We start from the raw sequence: 24,251 nt of genomic DNA on the forward strand, positions 1-24,251 counted from the left end.
TAGATGTTAAACTCTACGCTAAGATTTTAGCAAACTGTCTGCTACCACTGATCCCTATTCTAATTTCGTTGAGACAAGTGGGTTTTGTCCTAAGGCGGGAGGCTCAAGATAATTACCACCAAGGCAATTACCATTCAACTCTGGGCCCACCGATCCAGGGTCAGGGGCCTTCTATCTCTTGATGCGGAGAAGGCCTTTGACTGGGTGACCTGGGATTACCTAGTAGCCTATTCTGCAAATACGTCCTAGCTTTATATTCGAACACTATCGCTCAGGTTAAAGTGAATGGCTTGATATCAGAAAATTGTTGATACATAACGGCACTAGAGCAGGGTTATCCTCTGTCTCCATTGATGTACATCTTGACATTGGAACCTTTTTCTCCGCCTTATACAGGCACATCCCGATATCAAAGGTTTCCATATTGCTAATAGGGAATGTAAACTGTCTGCTTATGCGGATGACATGTTATTGTTTCTAACGGAGCCCCACATTTCTCTTTCCAATCTCTTAAGGGAGTTAGGAAAAATGTTTTCTCTCTTTAATCTCCGCATAAACTATGGTAAGTCATCAATTCTTAACCTAGACCTTAGCGCTGCAGAAGTGCAAATGTGCAAACGAGACTTTCCATTTTTAAATGGACAGACGATGCCATTTACTTACCTTGGTATAGTTCTTCCAGCAGATGTTACTCAACTCTTGTCTCAAAGTTTTGCACCTCTCCTCACTCACATCCAAGGGGACTTGATGGCTTGGAACTTGAAATTACTCTCTTGGTTTAGATGCGCAGCTGCGTTAAAGATGAATATCCTCCCACGTTTCCTCTACGTGATGCAGGCAGTCCCCATCTTTTTACCGAAAGCTTTTTTTTCAATCCCTCCGGCGTTTGTTCCGGACCTTTCTTTGGAATGGCATATCTACACGAATAAGCCTATCTTTTCTGTCTAGGCCGCAGTCTAAGGATGGGATTGGTCTCCCTGACCTTCAAGAAGAATTATGGGCAGGACAGTTGACTAGAGTCGTAGATTGGGTTAAGCACGCAGCCGATAAGGACTGGGTACATTTATAACAAGTCTTCTTGGACAAACCCTTAATGGGGGTGCCTTGGCTGTCCCCTGCGCATGGTAAACTTGCCTTTGACCCCACTAAAATTTAATCCGGACTTTGCTCCGGGTATGAGTAGCTCCTTCCTCTGAGATACTTGGCCGTATGCTAATCCACAGGCCTACCAGTTTTTTCACAGAGGGTAGCTCATTACGCGAGATTCATTACCAAACTTGGTCCCACAGTCGAATGTTCCATTCTGGATGTATTTGCAAATTAGACATTTTCTTTCCAATGCTGAATTTAAGCAGATGTACTGTAGAGACCAGACTCCTTTGGAAGCGATCTGTGTGAGATCCGAGCCCCAAAGGCATCTGATTTCTGACCTATATTCTGTTTTTTTTTGCTCTGCCCTCTAACTCAGACTTGCACTGAAAGGACTTGGATACTTGGCTAGATGAGGAAGACTGGGAGCAAATTAACTTGCTTGCCCACAAACTGGGGACAAAGTGAAGGCAAATTTATTAAATGCCTTCTTCAGCTGTGTATACAAAGTAGCATGGGGGAGCTCTTGTCCATAATGGGCATGGTATTGACACAGCCCCAGATGATCCACATTGGCTCACAACTGATATGATCCAAAAATATTTAGACAGAATAAAGGTGAATAAAGCACCTGGACCGGATGGCATACACCCACGGGTCCTTAAACAATTGAGCTCTGTCATTTCAAAGCCATTGTTTCTCATTTTTAGGGACTCTTTAATGACTGGCATAGTAGCACTGGATTGGCTTAAGGCCAATGTGGTGCCAATATTTAAAAAGGGTCAAAATCTTTACAAAGTAATTATAGACCTGTTAGTTTAACATCTATAGTTGGGAAGATACTGGAGAGATTAATAAAAGACCACATATATCAGTTCTTGCTGGGAAAAAAAGATTTTAAGCAACAGACAGCATGGATTCATGAAAGACAGAAGTTGCCAAACAAATCTGATTTCTTTTTATGAGGAGGTGAGCAAAACCTTGGACAGAGGGGTGGCGGTGGACGTGGTGTACTTGGATTTTGCAAAAGCGTATGACACAGTTCCCCACACATGGCTAATGTGTAAGGTAAAGTCTACGGGCTTGGAAAAATCTGTATGTAAATGGATAGAAAATTGGCTAAAAGATTGTATTCAAAGAGTAGTGGTTAATGATTCATACTCTGAATGGTCTGGGGTCATCAATGGTGTACCCCAAGGTTCAGTGTTGGGATCCTTACTTTTTAATATATTTATAAATGATACAGGGTCTGGGATTAAAAATCCAATTTCAGTCTTTGCAGATGACACCAAACTGTGCAGTGGAATAACGTCCTTACAGGATGTCTTCAATTTACAAGCCGACCTCAATGCACTGTTTAATTGGGCAACTATGTGGCAAATGAGGTTTAATGTTGATGAATATAAGGCTATGCACTTGGGGGCTAAGAATATGCATGCATCATACATACTGGGGGGGGGGGTACAACTGGGGGAATCAATGGTGGAGAAGGATCTGGGAGTTCTGGTAGATCACAAGCTTAATAATGGCATGCAATGCCAAGCTGCGGTTTCTAAAGGGAGCAAAATCCTCTCTTGTATTAAAAGTGGTATAGACTCCATCCAGAGAGAGAGAGAGAGAGAGAGATAATTTTACCCCTGTACAAATCATTAGTAATACCTCATCTGGAATATGCAGTTCAGTTTTGGGCACCAATTCACAAAAAGAACATTGGGGAACTGGAGAAAGTACAAAGAAGGGCAACCAAACTGATAAGAGGCATGGAGGAGCTCAGCTATGAGGAAAAATTAGAGGAACTGAACTTATTCTCTCTTGAGAAGAGGAGATTAAGGGGGGATAAGATCAACATGTAGAAATACATCAGTGGTTCATATAGTGAACTCGGTGTAGAGTTATTCACCCTGAGGTCATCACAGAGGACAAGGGGGCACTCTTTACTTCTGGAGGAAAAGAAATGTAATCTCCAAACACAGGTTTCTTCACAGTGAGAGCTGGCAAAATGTGGAATAGACTCCCTCAGGAGCTTGTTTTGGCCAGCTCAGTGGATTGCATTAAAAAAGGCCTGGATTGTTTCTTAGATACACAGAATATAACTGTATACTGACATTTAGCGGCAAAGTTGATCCAGGGAATATCCGATTGCCTCTCGGGGGGTCAGGAAGGAATTTTTTTCCCTGCAGGAGCAAATTGGATCATGCTTTGCTGGGGGTTTTTTATTGCCTTCCTCTGGATCAACTGTGGATGTAGGATTATAACTTTTTTTTTTTTTAATGGTTGAACTGGATGGACTTTTGTCTTTTTAGCCAGACCAACTTCGTAACAAAGGGTCTCTGAATGTTCACACTCATAAGAACTCTTACAAGATCAGATCTAGATGGTATAGAGTTCCCTCTCTACTACATAAGATCTATCCAGCGACTTTGGACCGATGCTGGTGATGTCTGATGGCGGAAGGCACGTTCTTCCACGTCTGGTGTGTCTTCTTCCTCGTTGCCGCGTTTTGGACCAAGGTTCATGACATTATTTCGCCAGTGACGGACTGCCGTGGATTTCTCCCCACTACACTATATCAAGCAACCTTTACAGCAATACAATAGAGACACTAAGCCACCCAGTATATGGTAGTGGCTTGCCTGCTTGGAACAGTTGGAGGAGATGGAGGAGCTCATTTTTACATCTCAGGACAGGATCTTGGCCTTCACTAAAACGTGGGCATGCTGGCTACATTTTAAAGCTTCAGAGGACCTTGTGTCCTGATCGCTTTGTTTCACTTTTCTGACCAATGGAGGCGTACTGCTCCAGAAGGAGTGTGCTATACTGTCATAGTGGAATTCCTGATTGCACACTTGAGAGACCGCTGCATTATTCATCCGCTGTTTTTATGCTGGGGGAGAGAGGGAAGTTGCTGCCCCGCCCCCTCCTTTTTTTTTTTTTTCTTTCTCTACGAGGGATGGCTAGAGTTGCTAACTGTACTTCCTTTGGTCCCTCCCCCCTCAGTTGTCAGCCAGTTACTTGAGGTAGATTATGGGACTTGGTCTAATTGTTGTTCAATGCTCTGATTATGGTATGGTTTTGTTTTTCCTTCTTCTTATCACTTACAATATTCAATAAAAATTATTATGGCAAAAGCAAAGAAGCAAATGTGCAGCTAGAGTGTTTAAAAAATGACTGGATTAAAAAATTATTTTTGGTGTCAATAGCTATTAGGATCAGGGGCGGACTGACCATTTAGAAACTCGGGCACTGCCCGAGGGCCCTGGGTCAGTAGGGGGCCCCATGAGATGCCCCTGGTACCTTTTTCATAGGCTTTTTTGAGTTTGGGCAAGGACACAGGGGCCCCATGATCCCCTATTGCCCGGGGGCCCCATGAGTTGTCAGTCTGCCCCTGATTAGGATCATATAGTAAAAGCCCTGAGAACCAAAGAGAACATGTTAGTTTTTACCCCCTTTTTTTGTAGATGTGTATTAGCCTTTTAAATTAATTTATTTTGCTTTTGGCCTTACCATATTGGCAGTTATACAGATAAAGTGGAAAACTTGCAAATACGCAATTAAAAAGGTGTTAAAAGTTCTCAAGCATTTAAAGCATAATCTTTTATTTTTAGACTTGCTGAAGATTTATTTTTAGTATGGCAAATTTTTGTTCTGTGCTGTTGTCTATGGAAAGGGAAAACGTGGGAATGTGACAGAATTCCATTATATTTAGTGAAATGGGGTCAAATCTAACCTTCCCATCTAACATGTCTGTTACTGAATTACTTGTGAGGTGATTTAACAGATATGTGCTTTAGAGCCTTAGTTTACAACACAGTAGCAAGTAGTAATTGTTAAAGGTCACATGTCATTTGGGTCACTGACCTGGAACAGGTATGCATAAAGAAGCTAGCTTTCTCTGATTTTACTAATCTACATACCTGTTGTGACCTAGGCCAGCCATAGACTAATCGAAATTTGGCCAGTTCAGCTGGAACTGGCTGAATTTCGACTTGTCTATGGGTAGGCTAGTTGCACTGAAGTCCATCTATCGATCAATTTCAGTACAACTAGCCTGTCGATTATTTTTTTTTGTGCCATCAACGCCGGTGGCTATTGCCTGCTGCAGTGATCATTGTAATTCTTTGGTTCAGGTGACCCTTGCTACTCAAGCTATCAGGGCCTTGAGCACACTGGGCCTGTAGAACCAACTCTGTTAGCTTACATGTCAATGCTCATTTTGGTGTTTACAGGCTTATTTGAAGAAGAGTGTTTGCAGGCTGAAAAAAACATCACAAGCGCGTTTTTGAGAGAAGGGTTCAGGCAGAAAAAAATGCTTTTGACCCACGATAGATGCTTAGTTGCCCCCTTAGGCTAACAAGGTCTGCCTAGCGGAGGTCCATGATTAAGCCTCGGGAGCTGAGCGAAACATGTTGGGGGCATAGCTTGGATGAATCAAGCTGAGGCTGCTTTTATCTGCTAACCACTCGGGCAGGGTGAGGTGTGCAGCATTCGGGCTATCTCTTCCTATTTCTACAGGAAAAAATATTTGATGCACGTAAATGCAGTGTTTAGCCTTGTTCAGTGATTTCAAGTGTAAATTGATGATAGTGAAAAATGTGCAGAAGGGAATGTTTTTTTTGGGAAAAAAAAGTTTATATACACAACTTACATAAACGCATGTGCAGTGAGCCATTATGAGCAGTTTGTATGCCATTTTTCAGCCATCTACTGTACATGGACCCTAATATGGTTGTCGGTGTCGTAGTTCACACCAGTGCTTGTAGTTCCAGTTGCAGAAAAAAAAGTAGAACAGGCTGCATTTTCCCTGCACAGAACTGTACTGGAACATGGTAAAACACACCAGAACACATCAACAATGCACCGGAATGTGCCAAAAAATGTGTTTGATGCTTTAGATTCCATATCAGGCCAGTACAAATTTTTAGCAAAAGTTTAAAACTGTATCCTTGAATCAAGAAGAATTAATTTTTGTACAGTACACTTCACTGTAATTATATGATGTGCATATCTGAATCAAAAAACATATTGGTATCCATTTATTGTGTATCCTAAAAGATGGATGAATAGTACGTATATGTATAGTATGCATAATCTTACAACTAACAGGAACATTTCTGTAAAAAATCATTGTTTTGATTTTTTTACAGATGCCTTCCAGGATGCCAGATATGCCAGCAACTTGTAAGGTTAGTACTCCTTACTAATCAGTGTTTTTTTTTTTTTTAACTTGTTCCTTTATCTGCACTTTTTTTGTTTTTATTTGGTTTTTTTTTTGTTCCTTCTCTGAACAAAGTACACCCAATATTGTCAGTCTTTCTCATTGACATAAAACCTGCTGTATAATCCTATATAGTATTTACCCTTTTTGGGTAAATCCTGTAGATGTATACTTAATTGTCTAAATAAGGTGAAATCTACCTTTTAAAGCATTTTTGTTGTTTTGTGACATGTGAAACATAAAAACACGTTGCCTTTTCATCATCCTATAGATGCTGCTGCGGCCGACTTGTCAGACAGCATGCTTGCTTCACAGCCAGCATTGCTATGAAGTACTCCGATCTGAAACTAGGTGAAAATTTCACAGGAGAGCAAGAAGTATGGTCTGTCGAGAAACACACAGAAGAGAGCCCAACAGATGCATACGGTGTTATCAGTTTTCAAGGTGGATCTCATTCCTACAGAGCCAAGGTACCTGGGTGCAGTACTGTGGGGCAAATAATACCCAAAGAAGAAGTAGAGTTCTGGTCCCCACTTCCTATTGTTGAATATCAGACAATAAATTATCTGGTTTTCCACCCCTTTTTGATAATGTGCACTACATGGGGATGAATCCCTTTTGGATAGAACAGTCTCTTATCTGTTTTTATCAGTTGAACTTTGTAACTACTAAAATGGATTATTTTAAGGACATTGTACAGATTAGAAGAGGAGGAGATGCAAGTGACAACAAGAGACCCATTCTCAAATAGTGCAGTTGATAAAAAAACACTTCTATGCCATATTTATAGTATATCCCATGCTAATATAAATATGTGAATATAAAAAAACGGGAAAAAGAAACTTTTTGCATGCAAGTACAAAACCAGATATTCTCTTCAATACAGACATGTCACATCAAAAAACATCAACATCATTTAAAAAGTGAAAATAAGCCTACGTAAAGAAGTTCATACAAAAGAAGTCCCAGATCCACGTAAAAGAAAAAAAATACCAGCTCCAATATTCTTTTCAAATGTCAGCAATAAGTGATGGTAACTCTTATTCATGCAGGTGCTGCACTACACACGGTGCTCAGTGGGAGCTCACCAGATTAGCTTGACCCTCAAATTATAGAGCGGTCAAAAACAGCATGATGTTGAATATCCCTCTGGCTGCTGCAACCCTCCAGGCTGGCCATGATACGTCACCCCCTCGCTCTCCAACTGTAACCATCCAGGTTTATTACAATGGGTAACCCGCTCGCTCTCCAGCATCAATCTCAGACTCGCAATAGGTTCCAACCAGACATGCAAAGAGTAAGCACGCTCTCCATAGTGTAAATACCGAAGATTAAGAATCGAATTTATTAAAATTGCACATACAGGACCCAGAAGTTAAAAACCGCGTTGTATTCTGAAATCTCGGTATATGCCCACATCAAAAATGGCCGCTGGCCTGCATGCATGTGTGGTGATGTACACCCTAGCTCTTCCCGACATACATTTTGACAAAGGTGACATCTTCAGGGGTTCAGAATGCAAGTTTGTCATCACGCTATTTATATAGGGGACCCATGAAAAGAAGATCAGCAATGATTGATGTCCCTCCCATTAATAGTGACGAGACCCAGCATCTGTTTATGAATGTTTTCTGCCCTGCAATTTAGTATTGTTTTGATGGTAGTCACGTGGGTTAGTCATTAAAGAGGAGCTCCACCAAAAGGGGAAGTTCCGCTTTAAGCCTTTGTCCCCTGTAAGCCGCAAACTGTCACAGCCAGGTGCCCACACTGAAGATGCCGGCGCCAGGGAGAGAAGATGGCCAGTGAAACCAGCGGTGGTGAGGACACCGCTAGACCGAGGGACAGGTAAGTGGCTGTATTTTAAAAGTCAGCAGCTACAGTTTTTGTAGCTGCTGACTTTTATTTTTTTTTTTTTCTAGGTGGATCACCGCTTTAAGTTGTCAGTCCCATAAAGCAATATATAGCCTGTCTCTTGCCAAAATTCAATTTTGAACCTCTGCAGACATACCTTTTTTCCCACTTCTGTGCGATTGTTACTGATCCCTTGGGGCAGCTATATCCTGCTTCCGCAGGACAGCCCACAATGTATGTGAGAGGTAGTGAAGAGAGATGAATAGTTACAGATGTGCTAAAGAATGTTTTCTGCTTCTGCAGACAGTAAGAGATAGAGCAAGAGTAATCTGATGGTTTTGAGAAAAGGAAGGAGACAGCTGGAGAGGTGACTATGACTGTCCATCCAAAGTCAGGGTTTGTAAATTTGCCTGTAGTGCTAGAACCACCTCAAGCTGTAGAGCAGCAAGCAAAGTTTGGTGATTTACAAAATTTTTACAATATCTGTACTGACAATTTTTTTCTGATATTTTGTTTTAGTATGTTAGGTTGTCATATGATTCCAGACCAGAAACCATTTTGCAGCTTATGCTAAAAGAATGGCAGATGGAATTGCCAAAACTCGTTATCTCTGTACATGGAGGAAATCAGAAGTTTGAGCTTCATCCGCGTGTAAAGCAACTAATTGGCAAAGGTCTCATCAAAGCAGCTTTAACAACAGGAGCCTGGATTGTTACTGGAGGAGTTAATGCTGGTAAAGACAATTTAAAGGCTGATGTAATGATTTTTATCATTGTTTGCCTTTGTGTACCATTGTTGGGTGGTGGTATGTTCTAGACAGGTAAAAAAAATCCCATGATCATAGCTGCACGCTTAAGTAGCATGGCTTCTTAGAACCTAGTGATATGATAAAACCAAAAATCTTGATAGAACTGATGACTGCTAGGGAAAGTTATCATTACGCAGCAGGAGAGGTGGAGGTCAGCAGTACCATTTATTATGAAGACATTCTAGAGGGAAAAGGCAATTTCAAGTTACTGAGTAGTCGTATAACATTACTTAACTGCTTTGCACCTGCCCACAGTAGTTGTACTGCAATCAGGCAGCAGCTCCAAGCTGGGTGACATAGTGGTACGTCACAACTTGTCACCCGTGTTTGAGGTGCACATGCACGTGCCCCTGGCTGACCCGTACTATGATTGGACACAGCACGAGTTTATCAGCTGTTTACAAAACAAAGAGCTGTGTAAAGGGAAGAGAGATCTGGCTGTTTATGCTCCCTGCAAAGCAGGGAGAATTAACACCCATACAGTAAGATAAAAACTGCACATATTATTATTATACAGGATTTATATAGCGCCAACATTTTTCTCAGCGCTTCACAATATAACCGGAGACAATACAGCAACAATACAGTTCAATACAAGAGGGATAAGAGGGCCCTGCTCCTCAGAGCTTACAATCTATAACACACATTACACTTTGTCAGACACACAGTTAACCCTTTGATTGTCCCTAGATGTTACCCCTTCCCTTTCATTAGTACAGTGACAGTATACAGTATTATCACTGATCACTCTATTAGTGTCAGTTAGCCCACCACACTATGACAGTCGCTGATTACTAGTGTAGTGTCATAGCTGTGTAAATTTTAATGAGAGGTATGCTGATGGGAGAATACGTGTGACAGTGCTTCGTGCCTAGCTGACTATGATGGAAGATAAAACAATTTTTTTGCCAGAGATTTGTTTTAGACCTAGAATGAGACGTTTATTTGCCAGGAACACCTAACAGAACACAATACCTTATGTTGTTTTATTTTATTATATATATGTAAATAGGTGTTGCTAAACATGTTGGTGATGCTCTCAAAGAACACGCTTCAAGGTCATCTCGAAAAATTTGTACCATTGGCATTGCTCCATGGGGAATCATTGAAAACCGAAATGACTTGGTTGGAAAAGATGTAAGTAAATATTGTTTTCAATTAAAAAAAAAAATGGATCATTTAAAGTCTCTAGTGTCAAAAATGTATGTTTTTTGATTCCCTGTTTAGGTCATCGCTCCTTATCAAACCCTGTTGAACCCTCTGAGTAAACTGAATGTCCTCAATAATCTTCATTCCCATTTTATTTTGGTGGATGATGGTACTGTTGGAAAATATGGAGCGGAAGAGAGTTTAAGAAGGGAACTAGAAAAAACAATCAACTTACAACGCATCCATGCCCGTATGTTCGTAATATAAATGAGTCTTGTATATTTTCAATATCTTGTGGTATCACATTTTTAGAGTCTGTAATGGAGCACACTTTACATGTTTTCCTATTTCTTTTTAGGCATTGGCCAGGGAGTACCTGTAGTAGCCTTGATATTTGAAGGTGGTCCAAATGTGATTCTTACGGTTTTGAATTACCTACAAGAGAGTCCTCCTGTACCAGTTGTTGTTTGTGAAGGAACTGGAAGAGCTGCTGACATATTGGCTTATGTACATAAACAAACTGAAGAAGGAGGGTGCGTATATTTTACAATGCTAGAATGGCTACATATGACAATGAATGTGTTCTTTAAGTGAAAGGGGTAACTAAAATGTTTGCTTTTAAATATATTTAAACTCCCATCATGATTTTAATTTTTTAATGTTTACTTATAGGACTCTGCCAGAAGGTGCTGAGCCAGAGATCATTTCAACTATCAAAAAGACATTTAACTTTAGCCAGTCTGAAGCCGTCCACCTTTTCCAGATTGTAATGGAGTGCATGAAGAGCAAGGAATTGGTATGAACTGCAAATGGTTACCTAAATAGTAACCACTTGACAACCGAGCTATAGTCAAATGACGGCTACAGCGTGGTTGTCCAGTTCTGGGAGGGCGTCATATGACATCCTCCCAGAACGCGCCCCCAGCGGTGTGCACCTGGCGCTGTCTGTGATTGCTGTGTCCTTCAGTCAAAGCTGATCACATGACAAGGTAAAAGGCCAATCACAGTGGCCTTTTACCACGTAATCAGCTGTGTCCAATGACACAGCTGATCACTAAGGAAATATAGTTGCCGGTTATCGGCAGCACTTTCCTCACGCTGTCATAGCGTGAGGAAAGTACTGCCGATAACCGTCAAGTGTCACAGAGGACATATGCACTGATAATCAGGGCACTGATTATCAGTACCCTGATTATCAGTGCAGCCCCAAACGTGCCCAGCAGTGGCGCCCTTCAGTGTTACCCATCAGTGCCCTTCGGTGCTGCCAGTCAGTAAAGCCTATCAGTGCAGAGTCATCAGTGCCTCCTCATCAATTCCCACCAGTGCAGCCCGTTAGTGCTGCCTATTAGTGCAGCCTCATCAACGCATATCAGTGAAGGAGAAAATGTACTTGCTTGCAAAAATTTATAATAGAAACAAAGAAAAACTTTTTTTTTTTCAAATTTTTCCTCCTTTTTTTTGTTTATAGTGCAAAAAATATAACGCCCAGTGGCAATTACCACCAAAAGAAAGCTCTATTTATGTGAAAAAAATTATAACAATTTCATATGGGTACAATGTTGCATGACTGTGCAATCGTCATTCAAATTGCAACAGTGCTGAAAGCTGAAAATTTAGCCTGGGCAGGAAGAGGGGAAAAGTGCCTGGTAGGCAAGTGGTTAAAAAACATCTAGTGGGTGTTGTTTTTCCGGAGCATTGTTAGATGGAGGTGACATATTTTAGCTATGTGTGTAAAGGGTGATGGGCTAGCTGTTGTGAATGGTTAAAAAAACTCAGGAGACTTGATAGTATGAGCTAGCCTGCTCCCTGCCTTTCCCCTACATTCACATTGGCTTATCACCCTACTGGGCTATCTCTGTGACAAATCTCTTTGATCAATAGATCACAAGAGTTGGGTGAGCTCCATCACTACCAGAAGTTTTACCAGTTTTGAGGCTGCAGTAGAGGACAATAAGAGGTGCTAATTGTATGTGCATGTCCTTCTAGATTTCTACATGTTACACCTGCCAGCAGGTTTTTTCTCTCCATTTTCAATTGCTCTTCATTTTAGGCCGTATAGCATTTAGCAGCATACTTTGCACTTTGTAGTATTGATTTAGCTAAGTAAAAATATCTCCCAATATCTAGTGAGTGAATGTAAAAATGAAGAAACTTGCATTTCCAGCTCATATTTAAAAGCTCATCAGCTGGTGGGTGTTTCTTCCCTTCCCAAGTGGGGTAGGAGGTTGGAAAGGTTAGATACGCCTCCACACCTACCTAATCTTTTTCTTGTTACTTCCCAGGCATGGGCTATAGATGTGCCATCTTGGAAAGGGCTTCAATTGGATATTCAGAAGAGTACCCAACATGTGTTCAGTCTCCTGCAGCTTTCAGATGTGGTCAGGGCAGCCATGAATATTGTGAACCCTACTATTGCTCGAACTGCTATATACTATAAGGGTCTGGATGATCCTACTTAAAAAAAATATTTTCCTGTGGAGGAATGCCTTCAAATGTTAATTTAAAGAACAGACAAGACAAGAAAGGTTTCCCACATCTAAGAAAATAAGTTTGCCATTTATGTATGCCATTTAACCTTCGTCTGAGTTGTAGGACAATTGTACTAAGTTACATTTTCGTTCACCTAAATGGGCCAAGAAATGTGGTTCTAAAGGTGACCTACCTTTTAATGATATGGGATAACTTAGGAATTTGGTTGCAAAGTTGACAGCTTTATAAAAAAAGATGCCAAGAGAGATGGGAAGCAATCTGTGCCCTGTTTTACTCTACTATTTATTCAGCTTCTGTTGCTAAGCCTTGTATACTCCGGTTGCCACAGAGGTATCATCCGTAGAAAAGTTATCCATCCTGAATGAAGCTGATGAAATTCTCTTCAATGCCTGTGTAGAATGCATTAGGGTTCCTGTTAAAGTTGCATTGTCTGATTGTGTCAGAAGGGTTGTCTGGATGGTTCTCTTATTTTCAAGGCTGGTCTTTCAAGAGAATTCCAGGCCAAAGTAAATGAACTTTAAGAGGAGAAATAATTTGTTTTGACAAATGAAAATGGCAGCAGCAAAGAAATGTCTTCTTCAGCCCCAAAGTTTTAAAAGAGAAATGTGGGTTTCGAAAAACATAATCATACTCATCTATGTAGATTCAGCATCATTTTGATGCTACATCTGTCCGCACACTGAGAACTTAGTGATTGCTGATTGTTCAGTTCTCAGGTCTGTGCTAAGCACAGAGCGGTGACGGTCAGTCACCACTCTGTGCTCTTCCTCTCCAATGCTCACTGGAGTGCTCGACTGTGCAGGGGGGCGGGATGGGCTAGCTCAGGCTCACACAGGTGCCCTGAAAGGCTGAGCCAGCTGCCGGTCAGACATCTGAGCAAATCTTGACATTATTGTCGGGATCCCTGCAGTGCCTGGACTGGCTCTGTGACATCAGCAGGCTTTAGCAGACATCATTGGAAACCTTATTTGAAAGGGCCCTTAACACCTAATATTATGACTTTTTTAATTATTTACATCTAGGCACCTTTTAGGATTTAACTTTCATTATAGTTGTCCTCAAAAGATAAAAATGAACATTATTAAAAACCTGGTTTATCTTAATTTAAACAGATTACTGTGTTCCACATTGGATCAGATGAACACCAGGACATTGATGTTGCAATACTCACTGCGTTGTTAAAAGGTAATTGTCATTTCTTTAATGTTGAAGGACTGGCATAGCTTGACAGACCTCTCACCTTTTCCCGCACGAGAAGTAAAATTTGTATATCTTTGTTAAGATGTACTTTCTGCCATGTCTTATCTGAAGTATGACTGTAAAGGCAGAAATATATAGGAAACCCTGATTGGTTTGGTGGAATTTGATTTATCGCTCTGTATTTTTCTTAGTTTACTGCACATTTTTAAATTGAAATATAGTTTACTAAGCATCTTCCAGAGTATCGCTTACACATACAAAACCAAATATGGTTTAATTATATACATTCTTAGCTTTTTGAAAATGCATGGTGTGTGGATGTGAGATTACACATGGACCTTATGTCAGAATACCCAAATATGTTTGTTTTTGGTACTAACATGCTTTTTTTTTTTTTTCTCTTTAGGAACAAATGCTTCTGCTTTAGATCAACTGGTATTAACGTTAGCATGGGATAGAGTAGACATCGCTAAAAATCATGTTTTTGTCTATGGACAACAGTGGCTGGTAGGAATGGCTTTATACATATAAACAATGTTTAATTGTTTCAGCTTGAGAAGATATTAACAGTCTTTTAAGGTCTATTTGCACGGTGGGTTGAGAAAATGCATCCTTCTCTCTTTGAGGGTGGCTGTGTTTTCTTTGTTTCACCAGTTTTGCTGTGTGGATATCACTGTGTTCTCTGAACTCAGCTGGCTGTGCAGACTACATTCTATGCATTCTGGGAACATATCCCAGACATTGATTCTGTAGAGCTGGCTACATTCAGGATAGGCATCCATGATATTGACACTGCACTATGGTAGGCTGGTGGTTGAGATGTGAAGCAGTGCATGTCCCCATCCCTTCCCCTTCTAGATGGAGATGAAAGTGCTTGCTAAAGGAGTGTGTATGTAGCTTTAGAACAAACAATAAATATATTCATTTTTCTACCATTGAGTAGCAAAGAAATACAGATCCTGTTGCATTATACTGCTGCCTGTAGTAGGATTGAACACTAGTAACAAAAGAAAAATAGCAGATCAGCCCAGAATAAAGCACATGGATCGAAATGTGTTTGGTTCATGAGGGGCTTTAACTTTTTTATGGATTTCTTTCATTCCTTGAGTTCTGCATTGTGATTTCCAGACATGAGTGTGCTGCAGAGCACTCTCCATGTGCAGAGCTGTGGCATAGCCCAAGATGTGGCCGTTTCTGAAGAGTCATTTTGGAAGCCTGGTCAGGCTGAAGCACTGGGAGCTACCTTGCATTTGGCACCTTTTGGGCGCTATTCAGTTTCCCGCCAATGCTGGATATTTCTTGGGATCCTGTATTAATCTGAACAAATCCATCTGTCTTGCAAAAACTGGTACTGCTGCCTGTGGCCCTGCTGCATTGTGTTGACAGGCTAGTGGATGTTGTATGCCAAATACCAGAATGGGCCTCTCTTTGGTACACATGTTGAGGACCCTGTGGCTCAAATGTTGTCTGTGGATCATCCATGCAAGATACACCTATTGCGTATGCCCTTTTGATGGGGAACTTTTTCTGGGGCAAAAAGGTACTCGTCTCCCCAGTAATTTCCTTGATAAAGAAGGCAAAATTTGGGAAACTTCATTTTATAGTGGGCATGCAGCATTACCAATTTGTTAGCCTTCACTTTGGTCTGTCCACTGCAAATCAGGTCTTAACTAAGGTGCTAGGTCCTTACTCTGCTTCCCTTTTCAGGGCATCCTCATAGTGGGATATCTGGGTGACCTACTTCTGAGAGATGTGTTGGCACAAGCAGCCTGGGTCATGTGGATGATCCAGACCACACAGAGGTTCAGGTGGCACTTAAATCCTCAGAAGCTGACACTGGAATTGACTCAGCACTTGGAGTACCTAGGCTTGGTCCTGAATATGGCCCTATCCAAGAGTTTTCTTCCACAGGACAAACTCTGGACTCTCTGCTTCTATGTTCGTATTCTACAGTCCAAGATCCAGCAGACATTTCACTTTTGATTAAGGGTTCTGGGCTTAATGTTGGCATTCTTCAAGGCAATTTTATATGTGGGACAGGCAAGCTTAGTCTTCCTGATTGTTTCAGAGTTGAAGTCAGTGAAAATCTTTCCTCCAAATTGTTTGGAAGGTTCTCAAGACAAATGGCTTTCTGTTGGGCATCAGAAATATACTTGATGCTCTCTTGGTGCAAGGAACACAGTTGCCAGAGAAAGCACATTTCCTGATCAGTAATCTAGAACTCAGAGAAGTTTGGTTATTCCGTCAACACTGGACTAGGATTTACTCAGACAGTGCCATGGCAGTGGCTTACAGAAACCACCAGAGAACCACCAGACATCTTGTATGTCGAAGAGAAGCAGATTGAATTCTCTCTTGGGCAGAACACTATGTTCCAGCCCTTTCTGTTGTGCACATCCCAGGTATAGAAAATTGTCCTTTATCAGCGCCTGGATTCCAGAGCTTGGTGTCTTCACCTTTAAGATGTTTCAAGATCTCTTTTGCAAGTGGAAGACTCCAAACATGGCTCTTTGGCTTCCAGGTTCAACATCAGACTGAGCATTTTTTCTCAAGGTCCAGGGATCCTCTTACAGTGGATGCTGTTTTACACCATGGGATCAGTTCTTTTGCAATATTGTTATTAAGGTTTGCAAAAATCGCATTTACGGAATGTCTTTTCATTACTATGAAGAACATTCATGTACTGTTTTACAAAAGCATATAGGAGACCACAAAACCAATTTCTTTGGCCTCTGTACATAAAGTCAAATGTCTCTTCCATAGTGATATATGATGCAAAATCATATTGATATCAACTTCGACAAACAATATATGGAAAGAAGGTAGAGGGGGATTGGAAGGAATAGGGGTTCAGGAACTTTGCTCAGGTCATGAAGCTGAGATGTAACAAATCCATTGGTCCCAGACAGCTTCAGATTTGGTCTGAGTTATTCAGAATGCTAGACAACCTGTCATGTACTTTGGTTCAGTTAAACTTGTTCTTGATTAAGTCACTCATTTTTGCCAGCTCTGCAGCTATTGTAGCAATCCAGAACATGTACATCAATAATTTTCTTCATCCCTTGGGATGTTAAGGGGAGTGATCTCCAACAGGGCCTCTTCAGGGGATTTTTTGAGATTACTCAAAGTTATGTTGTAGATTTGGGCATGACCCCTATTCCAAAACCTCTGAGCTTTCAGACACAGATGCCATATGTGAGACATGGTTCCCTCGACTGAGCACCCTAAAATTTTTAACAATTTTTGTAGGGACTAGGCACCAGCTACTGTAAGTGTTATTTTATAGTTTGCTTCTATTAAAGGTCAAATTCACCTTTAAAAAAAAATACATGCACATTTATTTTTTTCGCAAGTAAACACATTTGCATTTATTTATTTGTAGGAGCCTGTAAAGCATTGCACCTGCAATCAGAAGATTGTGTGTGTGTAGTGCAGGGCTCCTACAGTCTGTCAGTGTAAGCTGTCTGTCTGTATCTCCTATGGGTAGTCAGAGCCTCCATTTGGACCCACTGAGGCATCCCTTGTCACATGTGGCATAGTTCCAGTTTGGCCAACTGTGCGGCTTAGCAGTATTTTGTCAATTTTGTCAATTGTGTTAAACCCAGCAGCTTTTGGCACAGAAAGTCTTCTCTTACTTGCTAAATGGCATTTTGATCCCCAAATAAAGCCCCCAACTCCTTTAAATGCAGAGCCACCTATCCACTGTAACCAGGCTTTAACTTCAAACCAAAGTTTAGCCCTTCCTTTCAGTGCAAGACTTGGCCCACAAAGGCTACCAAGTCTTCCCCAAAGCCCTCTTCACAATGAAGGGGTGCCCTCACTCCAAAAAATTTGGGGACATCTGTTACAGTTTGCCTCTTACTGGGTCACAGATGTCCTAGATCTGTGGGTACAAAATAGATTTCACATTCTACCCCCTCACAGCTTTTTTTTCTTTTCAAATCCACCAATAATTGCCCAAAGACAGATTTTCTGAATGCCCCTAACCATCTCATGTCCTAGGGAGTTGTCGTGCCAGTACCACCAAAAGAATGATTGAGAGGATTCTACTGAAAACTGTTATGGTTCCAAAACCCAACAAGGGGGGAGGTGTATTTGTTCTATTCTGGACTTAAAATCCCTCAACAGATTCCTTTTAAATTTCAAAATTTCGAATGGAATCTGCAAGAACTATGATTATTTCCTAGATGACAAGGGAAATGCATGGAATCTGTGGATATCCAGGATGCCTATCTGAGATTCTCCAAGATAGTTCTAGGTCTCGTGGTAGCCTCCTTTAGGGGAGTTACATTTGCCCAATTTCATTCAAGAACTCTGCAACTCAACATTTTATCCACCTGGAAAAAGCAGGCACCTTCTCTCCATTTATGTATGTTCCTATTCAGCCAAGCAAGGATTTCCCTATCTTGATGTGATCGCCACCCCAGTCCTAACAGTGGGGAAGCCTTTCCTTCTCTATCACTGAAGTTATCACAGGGAATACTGGGTGTCAGAGGTGTTATCCTGGGGGTTGCCTACAGTGTTTTTGTTTGCTAGTTTCCAGTATGCTTGTTGTCGGCAGTGTAACATGACAATATCTGAATTTCTGTTGCCCTCAATGGACTTCAAGAAAAGGATTTTACCATGAGTACAAAAATCCTGTTTTTTGCAGTGTTTTAATTGTTGCCTTTTTTTGATTTGTACTGTCCTTGACTATCAATCAATTAATAATATGAAATAGTCTGCCGTCATTCTTTTGTGTGTGAGTTAAGCAGCCCGTAGATGTTTTTTTTTTTTTCTTTTTGTTCAAGCAGCTGGTTGAAAGAAAAAAACTGACCCGATTTTCCCATTCCCACATTCAAGGTGGATGAGGGAATCCTCCCCGCTGTGTCGTTCTGACAGTGGGTAGATTTCCCTACTTCCAGATTAAACTGATCAGCGCTGCATTCTGTAGCCTGCAGCACTCATCGGGCAGTTAGAATCTGACAGTGTGGGTGTACAAAAAAAATCAATCAGTAGGTTGACTTCTGTACAGCTGTAGTGCCGGTACATGGATAGGAATTTGGCTGGTCCCTGCTGAACTGGCTGAATTTCAATCCATGTATGGCCGCCTTTATTTATTTTGTGCCATTTAGGAATTTCTTTAGGTAATGTAATATGTTTATGGGCTCTATATCTTTAACTGGTTTATAAAATGTTTCCTCAGGTTGGTTCTTTGGAACAAGCCATGCTGGATGCGCTTGTAATGGATAGGGTTGCCTTTGTCAAACTTCTCATAGAAAACGGTGTCAGCATGCACAAGTTTCTTACAATCCCCAGATTGGAAGAGCTGTATAATACTGTAAGTTAAACGTAATGTTTTGTTGTAAAGGGTAGTGAGGCTTCTGTTGATGCCCTGTGTATGCTTTGCACTTTGTTACCCTTTCTTGAAAGTAATTGAATGCCTTTATAGAAGTGTGGCAGTTGTCCACAGCCATCGGTTTCATTTTCTCTCACTCAATATTTTGAACAACTAGTCTGTTTCTGTTGTTTGCCATGCATTTTTTTTTTCTAAAACACCAGAACTCTTGTCTTGTATTTAGATACATGATCTTGTACATGCTTGTGTCCAGCAAGTTGTCACCTTCTGGTCATGCAATGTCATGCCAATGTAACTGCAGTCCTTAAGAGTACTTCCCCTAAGAGTGCTCTTTACACATTATTATTATTATACAGAATTTATATAGCGCCAACAGTTTGCTCAGCGCTTTACAATATAACAGGAGACAATACAGCAACAATACAGTTCAATACAAGAGGGTTAGGAGGGCCCTGCTCCTTGGAGTTTACAATCTAAGAGGGAGGGGCTAGTGGTACAAAAGGTAGTAACTGTGGGGGATGGACTGGAAGGAGGAGTAGAAGATTCCATTATTAGCTGAGGGCGGGATAGGCTTCCCTGAAGAGAGGTTTTCAGAGATCGCCTAAAAGTGAGCAGAGCAGGCAATAGTCTGATAAATTGAGGTAGAGAGTTCCAGAGGATGAGGGAAGCTCTGGAGAAGTCCTGGAGATGAGCATGGAAGGAGGAGACAAGGGAGCTAGAGAGCAGAAGGTTGTGCGAGGAGCGGTGAGTATGGCTTGGGTGATATTTGGAGACAAGATCGGTGATGTAATTTGGAGCAGAGTTATAAATGGCTTTATATGTTATTGTTAATGTTTTGAATACATGCAGATGAAAGAGTTGCTGCCCTCCCCAGCTACATGTTCAACTCTTCTTTACACCCCTTCCCCAGTCATTTAATCACTGGAATGAAGAGAACAAGTCACAACCTGGAGCTCACACAGGGTTAAAGATTCTCCTTCCACTTCCATGTGAGGGCCAATTGCCAAGAACCAATGCTGTCATATGGGAGGAAGGGGAGAGCATCACATATTCCCCAAACATGGAATTACTGGGTACTTCAGTTTGCACCTTGTGGTTAACCAGAGCCTTGGGGGAAATGAAGGAAAGAAGAATATGCTGCTGGGAATGGTGGCAGTTTGATCTGCATGGATAAAGCCTAGGTTTATGTTAATATTGATCCACATAGGTACTGTGTGCCTGGTGCCCTTATTTTCCAATATTCCATACTGGCATCCTCTGTGCTCTCCCTAGCATGAGTTGCCATTTAGATGAAGTAATGCTGTGACATGAGTATGCCAGGTGCTTCAGGCACTATTCCTATTAATCTGATGGAATGCAAAGTAAGCATTTTGTTTAATATTGACTCATTTAGCTCAAAGCACTCTTTTAACCCTTTGGTATTGGTTGGCAGGCTTGCCGATCACTGTTGTATGCTATCCTTTTAATGGGTACGTGTATGATGGTTCTGCAGCAGTAAGCTGATTTCTGTTCCTAGTTTCAGGCTGCTTAAGTAGCCTGCAATTCCAGAAAGCAAGTTGTCCCCAAAGCATTCATGATGGCTGTGTAGCCCCTCTGTCTGCACTTTTCTTACTGTCTAGTGAGGTCATTTTAGGTCAGATGATGTTCATTTTACAACTTCCATAGCTACCATTTTGTTAGCGAAATTCCAGTACTGTTTTTGCTACGCTGGTTGAAGGGTTTTTTTTTTTTTTTGGAGGCTTAAACTATAAATAAATCATTTTCTACTCTGTTCATCTCTTTTAATACCCTTTCACACATCCTAAATAGGAAAATAAATAAACATTTTAAATGTCTAAAAGATTGTCATTTATTAACTTAGGTCATAACATAACTCACCTGTATTTCTTTGTTTTTTTTTTGTTGTTTTTGTTTTTTGTTTTGTTTTTTGTTTTTTTGTTTGCATTAAAGAAACAAGGTCCTACTAACCCAACTCTGTTCCATCTTGTCCGCGACGTAAAACAGGTAAATTTAACATTATTCCCTGTTAGTTGTTTTTGTTTTGAGTACTTCTCAAACAAGTGCCATGCCACATTTACTGTTGTTTGTTTATCAGTCATCATTACTACTTTCATTTTCTTTTCATTTATTTAATTATTTATGTATTTTATTTAGAGGCATCCAATGCATTTTGTTCTCTACTTCTCTTTCCTTTCAAAAGATTTGGTCAGCTGTATGTAAATATTGGGCTGTTAGAATGGAAGGTATGGTGCTCTGAGCACACATTTTGAGTTGCGTTGTTGAGTGGCTGTTGATAGAGCATTAGCCTGTAAGTTTTGAGATTGCTCTGTTTTTGATTCAGCTTTTTGAAATAATAGATCAGCCACACAGGCAGCATATTTTTTCAGTGGGTTGGCAGACTTTGTGATAAAAAGCAGAAATGAAAGCAGTCCATATCCTGCAAGGCAGGAAGGAAAGTCTAAATATGCAGTAATATGGCTGCACCCAAATACATCTATGCTAACATACTATAGATTGAAACATTTTTAAATACACATTAATAACATTGTTTACATCTGTCATATCTTTTACAAGTAAAACTAAAAATGTATTGGAAAGTATTTATTCCTTTTAATAAATTGAATACAACACAGGTATCTGTGTCAAATATAGGGACTGGGCACCTGCACTAAAAAACTTGCTTATCTGAATAACCATAGGAGTTCTATGATGATCACACACGTGCATTTATCAGTCGAGTTATTTACTGGAAGATTAACATCAGCCATGAGACCCATGCGCATTATGTGGATATCAGTTTTAGTTAATCTATGCCCATCTTTGTTTTTGATTCTTACTTTGATCTGTCCTTTTTAAGGTGATATGCTGCTATTGGAGGGACTTAATAATGAGAGGGATGGTACTTTATCCTGGTAGCAGAGAGGATAGTGTAAGGCAATAAGAGGCAACGTTCCCATGCATATGAATCATTTACTGTATAGAATAGTGAAATTGCCTTTTGCTGACTGACAACTTGTACTGCAGGATTCACTATGGTCGTTATTTTTCAGAATAAACCGTGCCATTTCTTAATCAATAAAAGTGCCAGATGTTTTAAAAATAGTTAAGCTGGCCATAGATGGGCTAGTTTTTTTTCTTTCAACCAAAGGGTTGAACGAAAAAAATGACCTGATTCCCCCATTGACACACTCCATGTGGATGGGGGAATCCCTCCCTCGGAGCTATTGTGTTATGGCGCTGGGGAGACTATCCACCATCAGAATACAATGAATGATCAGCATTTATTCGACAGGCTGGTTGTACAGAAGATGATCGATAAATATAACATGGCTGGCTGTACTCCGCAGCAGCCTGTGAGATGTCTGTATACAATTCAGATCAGTGAAATAAAATTTTGATTAGTTTCCACTCTTCACGTAGCCTTTATTATGATTGATTGACACCATTAAAAGTGAGTAAGTAAGTATGTAAGTTTTTTTTTTTTCCCCTGTTTCTGTCTGCCATGCTCAGTGGATAACAGTCTTGCTGGTACATATCTTAGAAAGCAGCATAGGTGGGATGTGACTGAATAAAAATACCTGTTGTATAACTATTCCTGTTGTAATGTAACAATTTGCGAAGGCAGAAGGAAACAGAGTAGTACTAAGACGTACTTTTTTGACACGCCACTTCCTTTTATGCAAATGCCTATGTTCTCAAAGTTGGAGCTTCTGGGCAACTCTGATTTTCCTAATGCTTTAGCTGTAATTGCCAGTAAGTTGCCTAGGAACCAAGCCTATGTGGTATGCAGGCAGGAAATGTGGCTTTTGTGCTGACTTTTAGAAAGTTATTTTTGTAGGTGCTTTTGGGGGAGGCTTGTGGAATGCTTTGGAAGGCCTGATGATAAAACGCATGGCATCTATTGGTACCTTAAATCATCCAAAAGTATATTTTTGTTGTAGTTATATTTTTATACAGCAGTTTCACTTTAAGTTGTAAAAATGGCATTACTGTTTTGTAAGCTCCTAAAGGTTTATATTTATTTCCACTTGTTTTGTGGGTTGCAGGGTAACCTCCCCCCAGACTACAAAATTACGCTGATTGATGTGGGTCTGGTCATTGAATATCTCATGGGAGGAACCTATAGATGCACTTACACAAGAAAACGCTTTCGAATCATCTACAACAATCTTCTTGCGGGAAACCGGGTAGGTTGTAATCAGGGTAACTTGGATAATACTCATTCTTTACTTCCTGTCTGGTTTCAAACATGGTATTTGCTGGCACACGTTTTAGGCTTGAAGTCTGAAGATTACTTTAAACTTTTTTTTTTTTTTTCGGTTTAGGGCACAGAAAGTCCCCATGTTTGATACTGTTTTGTTGTGACATGTTCTCGTTAATGAAACATTGGGGGTCTTTTTGACCCTAACCCTTTTTAACATTGAAGTATGTAGTGAATATACCAGGGATGCAAGGAAGTGATCAAGCAGTCACCAGATCGCTTCCACCGGACAGCTGACTTTCAGACTCTCCCCCACTGCTGCTGAAGTGTGCCATATGTTGGTGGTAGTGAAAAGGGTTAAAACTGTTGCTTTGAAAATTATTATTTTTTTTTTTAATAAAATATGTTTATTAAGGTCGTGGCAAAACAAGAAATGTATACAATCATCATCAGTGAAAGATACAAATCCAATCTACCAAGACGACATCAAAATAACACAAGATACTATCAACTTGAAATGTCAAAGATTCTAGAATGAGGAAATACAAGTTCTGGCACATGTTATATTTTTATCAACATTCATAAGAAAAGAGATGAGGTACACCAAGTGAAAGCGAGTCTGGATCCTGTTCCCCACAAATGCACATGTAGGTCATGTCGGTAGGGGAGCATCTGATAATAGATCACAATGGGAGGCCACCATTTTTGTATCAAACAATAAATAGAAGAAAAGGAAACAAAACAAATTGACTCAATAGGACCTGGTTAAAACTAGCTCATCTGAGAAATTGTAACAACTGAAGCGAGGCTGCAAAGTCTATTAAAGCGTATCATAATCCCCAAAATTTACTGCAACTCTCATTGGCGGTAGCCAGCGCTTCTTCCATTCTCATGATGTTTAATTCTGTCA

The 24,251-nt window shown here is 40.5% G+C and overlaps 1 protein-coding gene across 3 annotated transcripts in view; it reads left to right on the plus strand.

The window, feature by feature from the left end:
* Positions 1-24,251, plus strand: part of TRPM7 (transient receptor potential cation channel subfamily M member 7) — a 125,722-nt gene that overhangs the window by 15,841 nt on the left and 85,630 nt on the right. For 2 of the 3 annotated variants that reach the window (XM_089685689.1, XM_089685690.1), the window contains exons 1-7: positions 10,472-10,645; positions 10,785-10,908; positions 13,715-13,787; positions 14,209-14,309; positions 18,988-19,122; positions 21,091-21,144; positions 23,187-23,327. In XM_089685689.1, coding sequence (XP_089541815.1) covers positions 10,882-10,908; positions 13,715-13,787; positions 14,209-14,309; positions 18,988-19,122; positions 21,091-21,144; positions 23,187-23,327 — 531 coding nt within the window. In that variant the 5' untranslated portion in view covers positions 10,472-10,645; positions 10,785-10,881. Of the gene's footprint in view, positions 1-6,233; positions 6,273-6,575; positions 6,775-8,674; positions 8,889-9,975; positions 10,101-10,190; positions 10,363-10,470; positions 10,646-10,784; positions 10,909-13,714; positions 13,788-14,208; positions 14,310-18,987; positions 19,123-21,090; positions 21,145-23,186; positions 23,328-24,251 lie in introns of those variants that run through there. The other variant, XM_089685691.1, reaches the window with a different exon arrangement.

This window comes from Staurois parvus, unplaced genomic scaffold (assembly GCF_062004578.1).
Source record: "Staurois parvus isolate SC_StPar_1 unplaced genomic scaffold, SC_StPar_1.0 ptg000381l, whole genome shotgun sequence".
In the NCBI taxonomy this organism is placed as follows: domain Eukaryota; kingdom Metazoa; phylum Chordata; class Amphibia; order Anura; family Ranidae; genus Staurois; species Staurois parvus.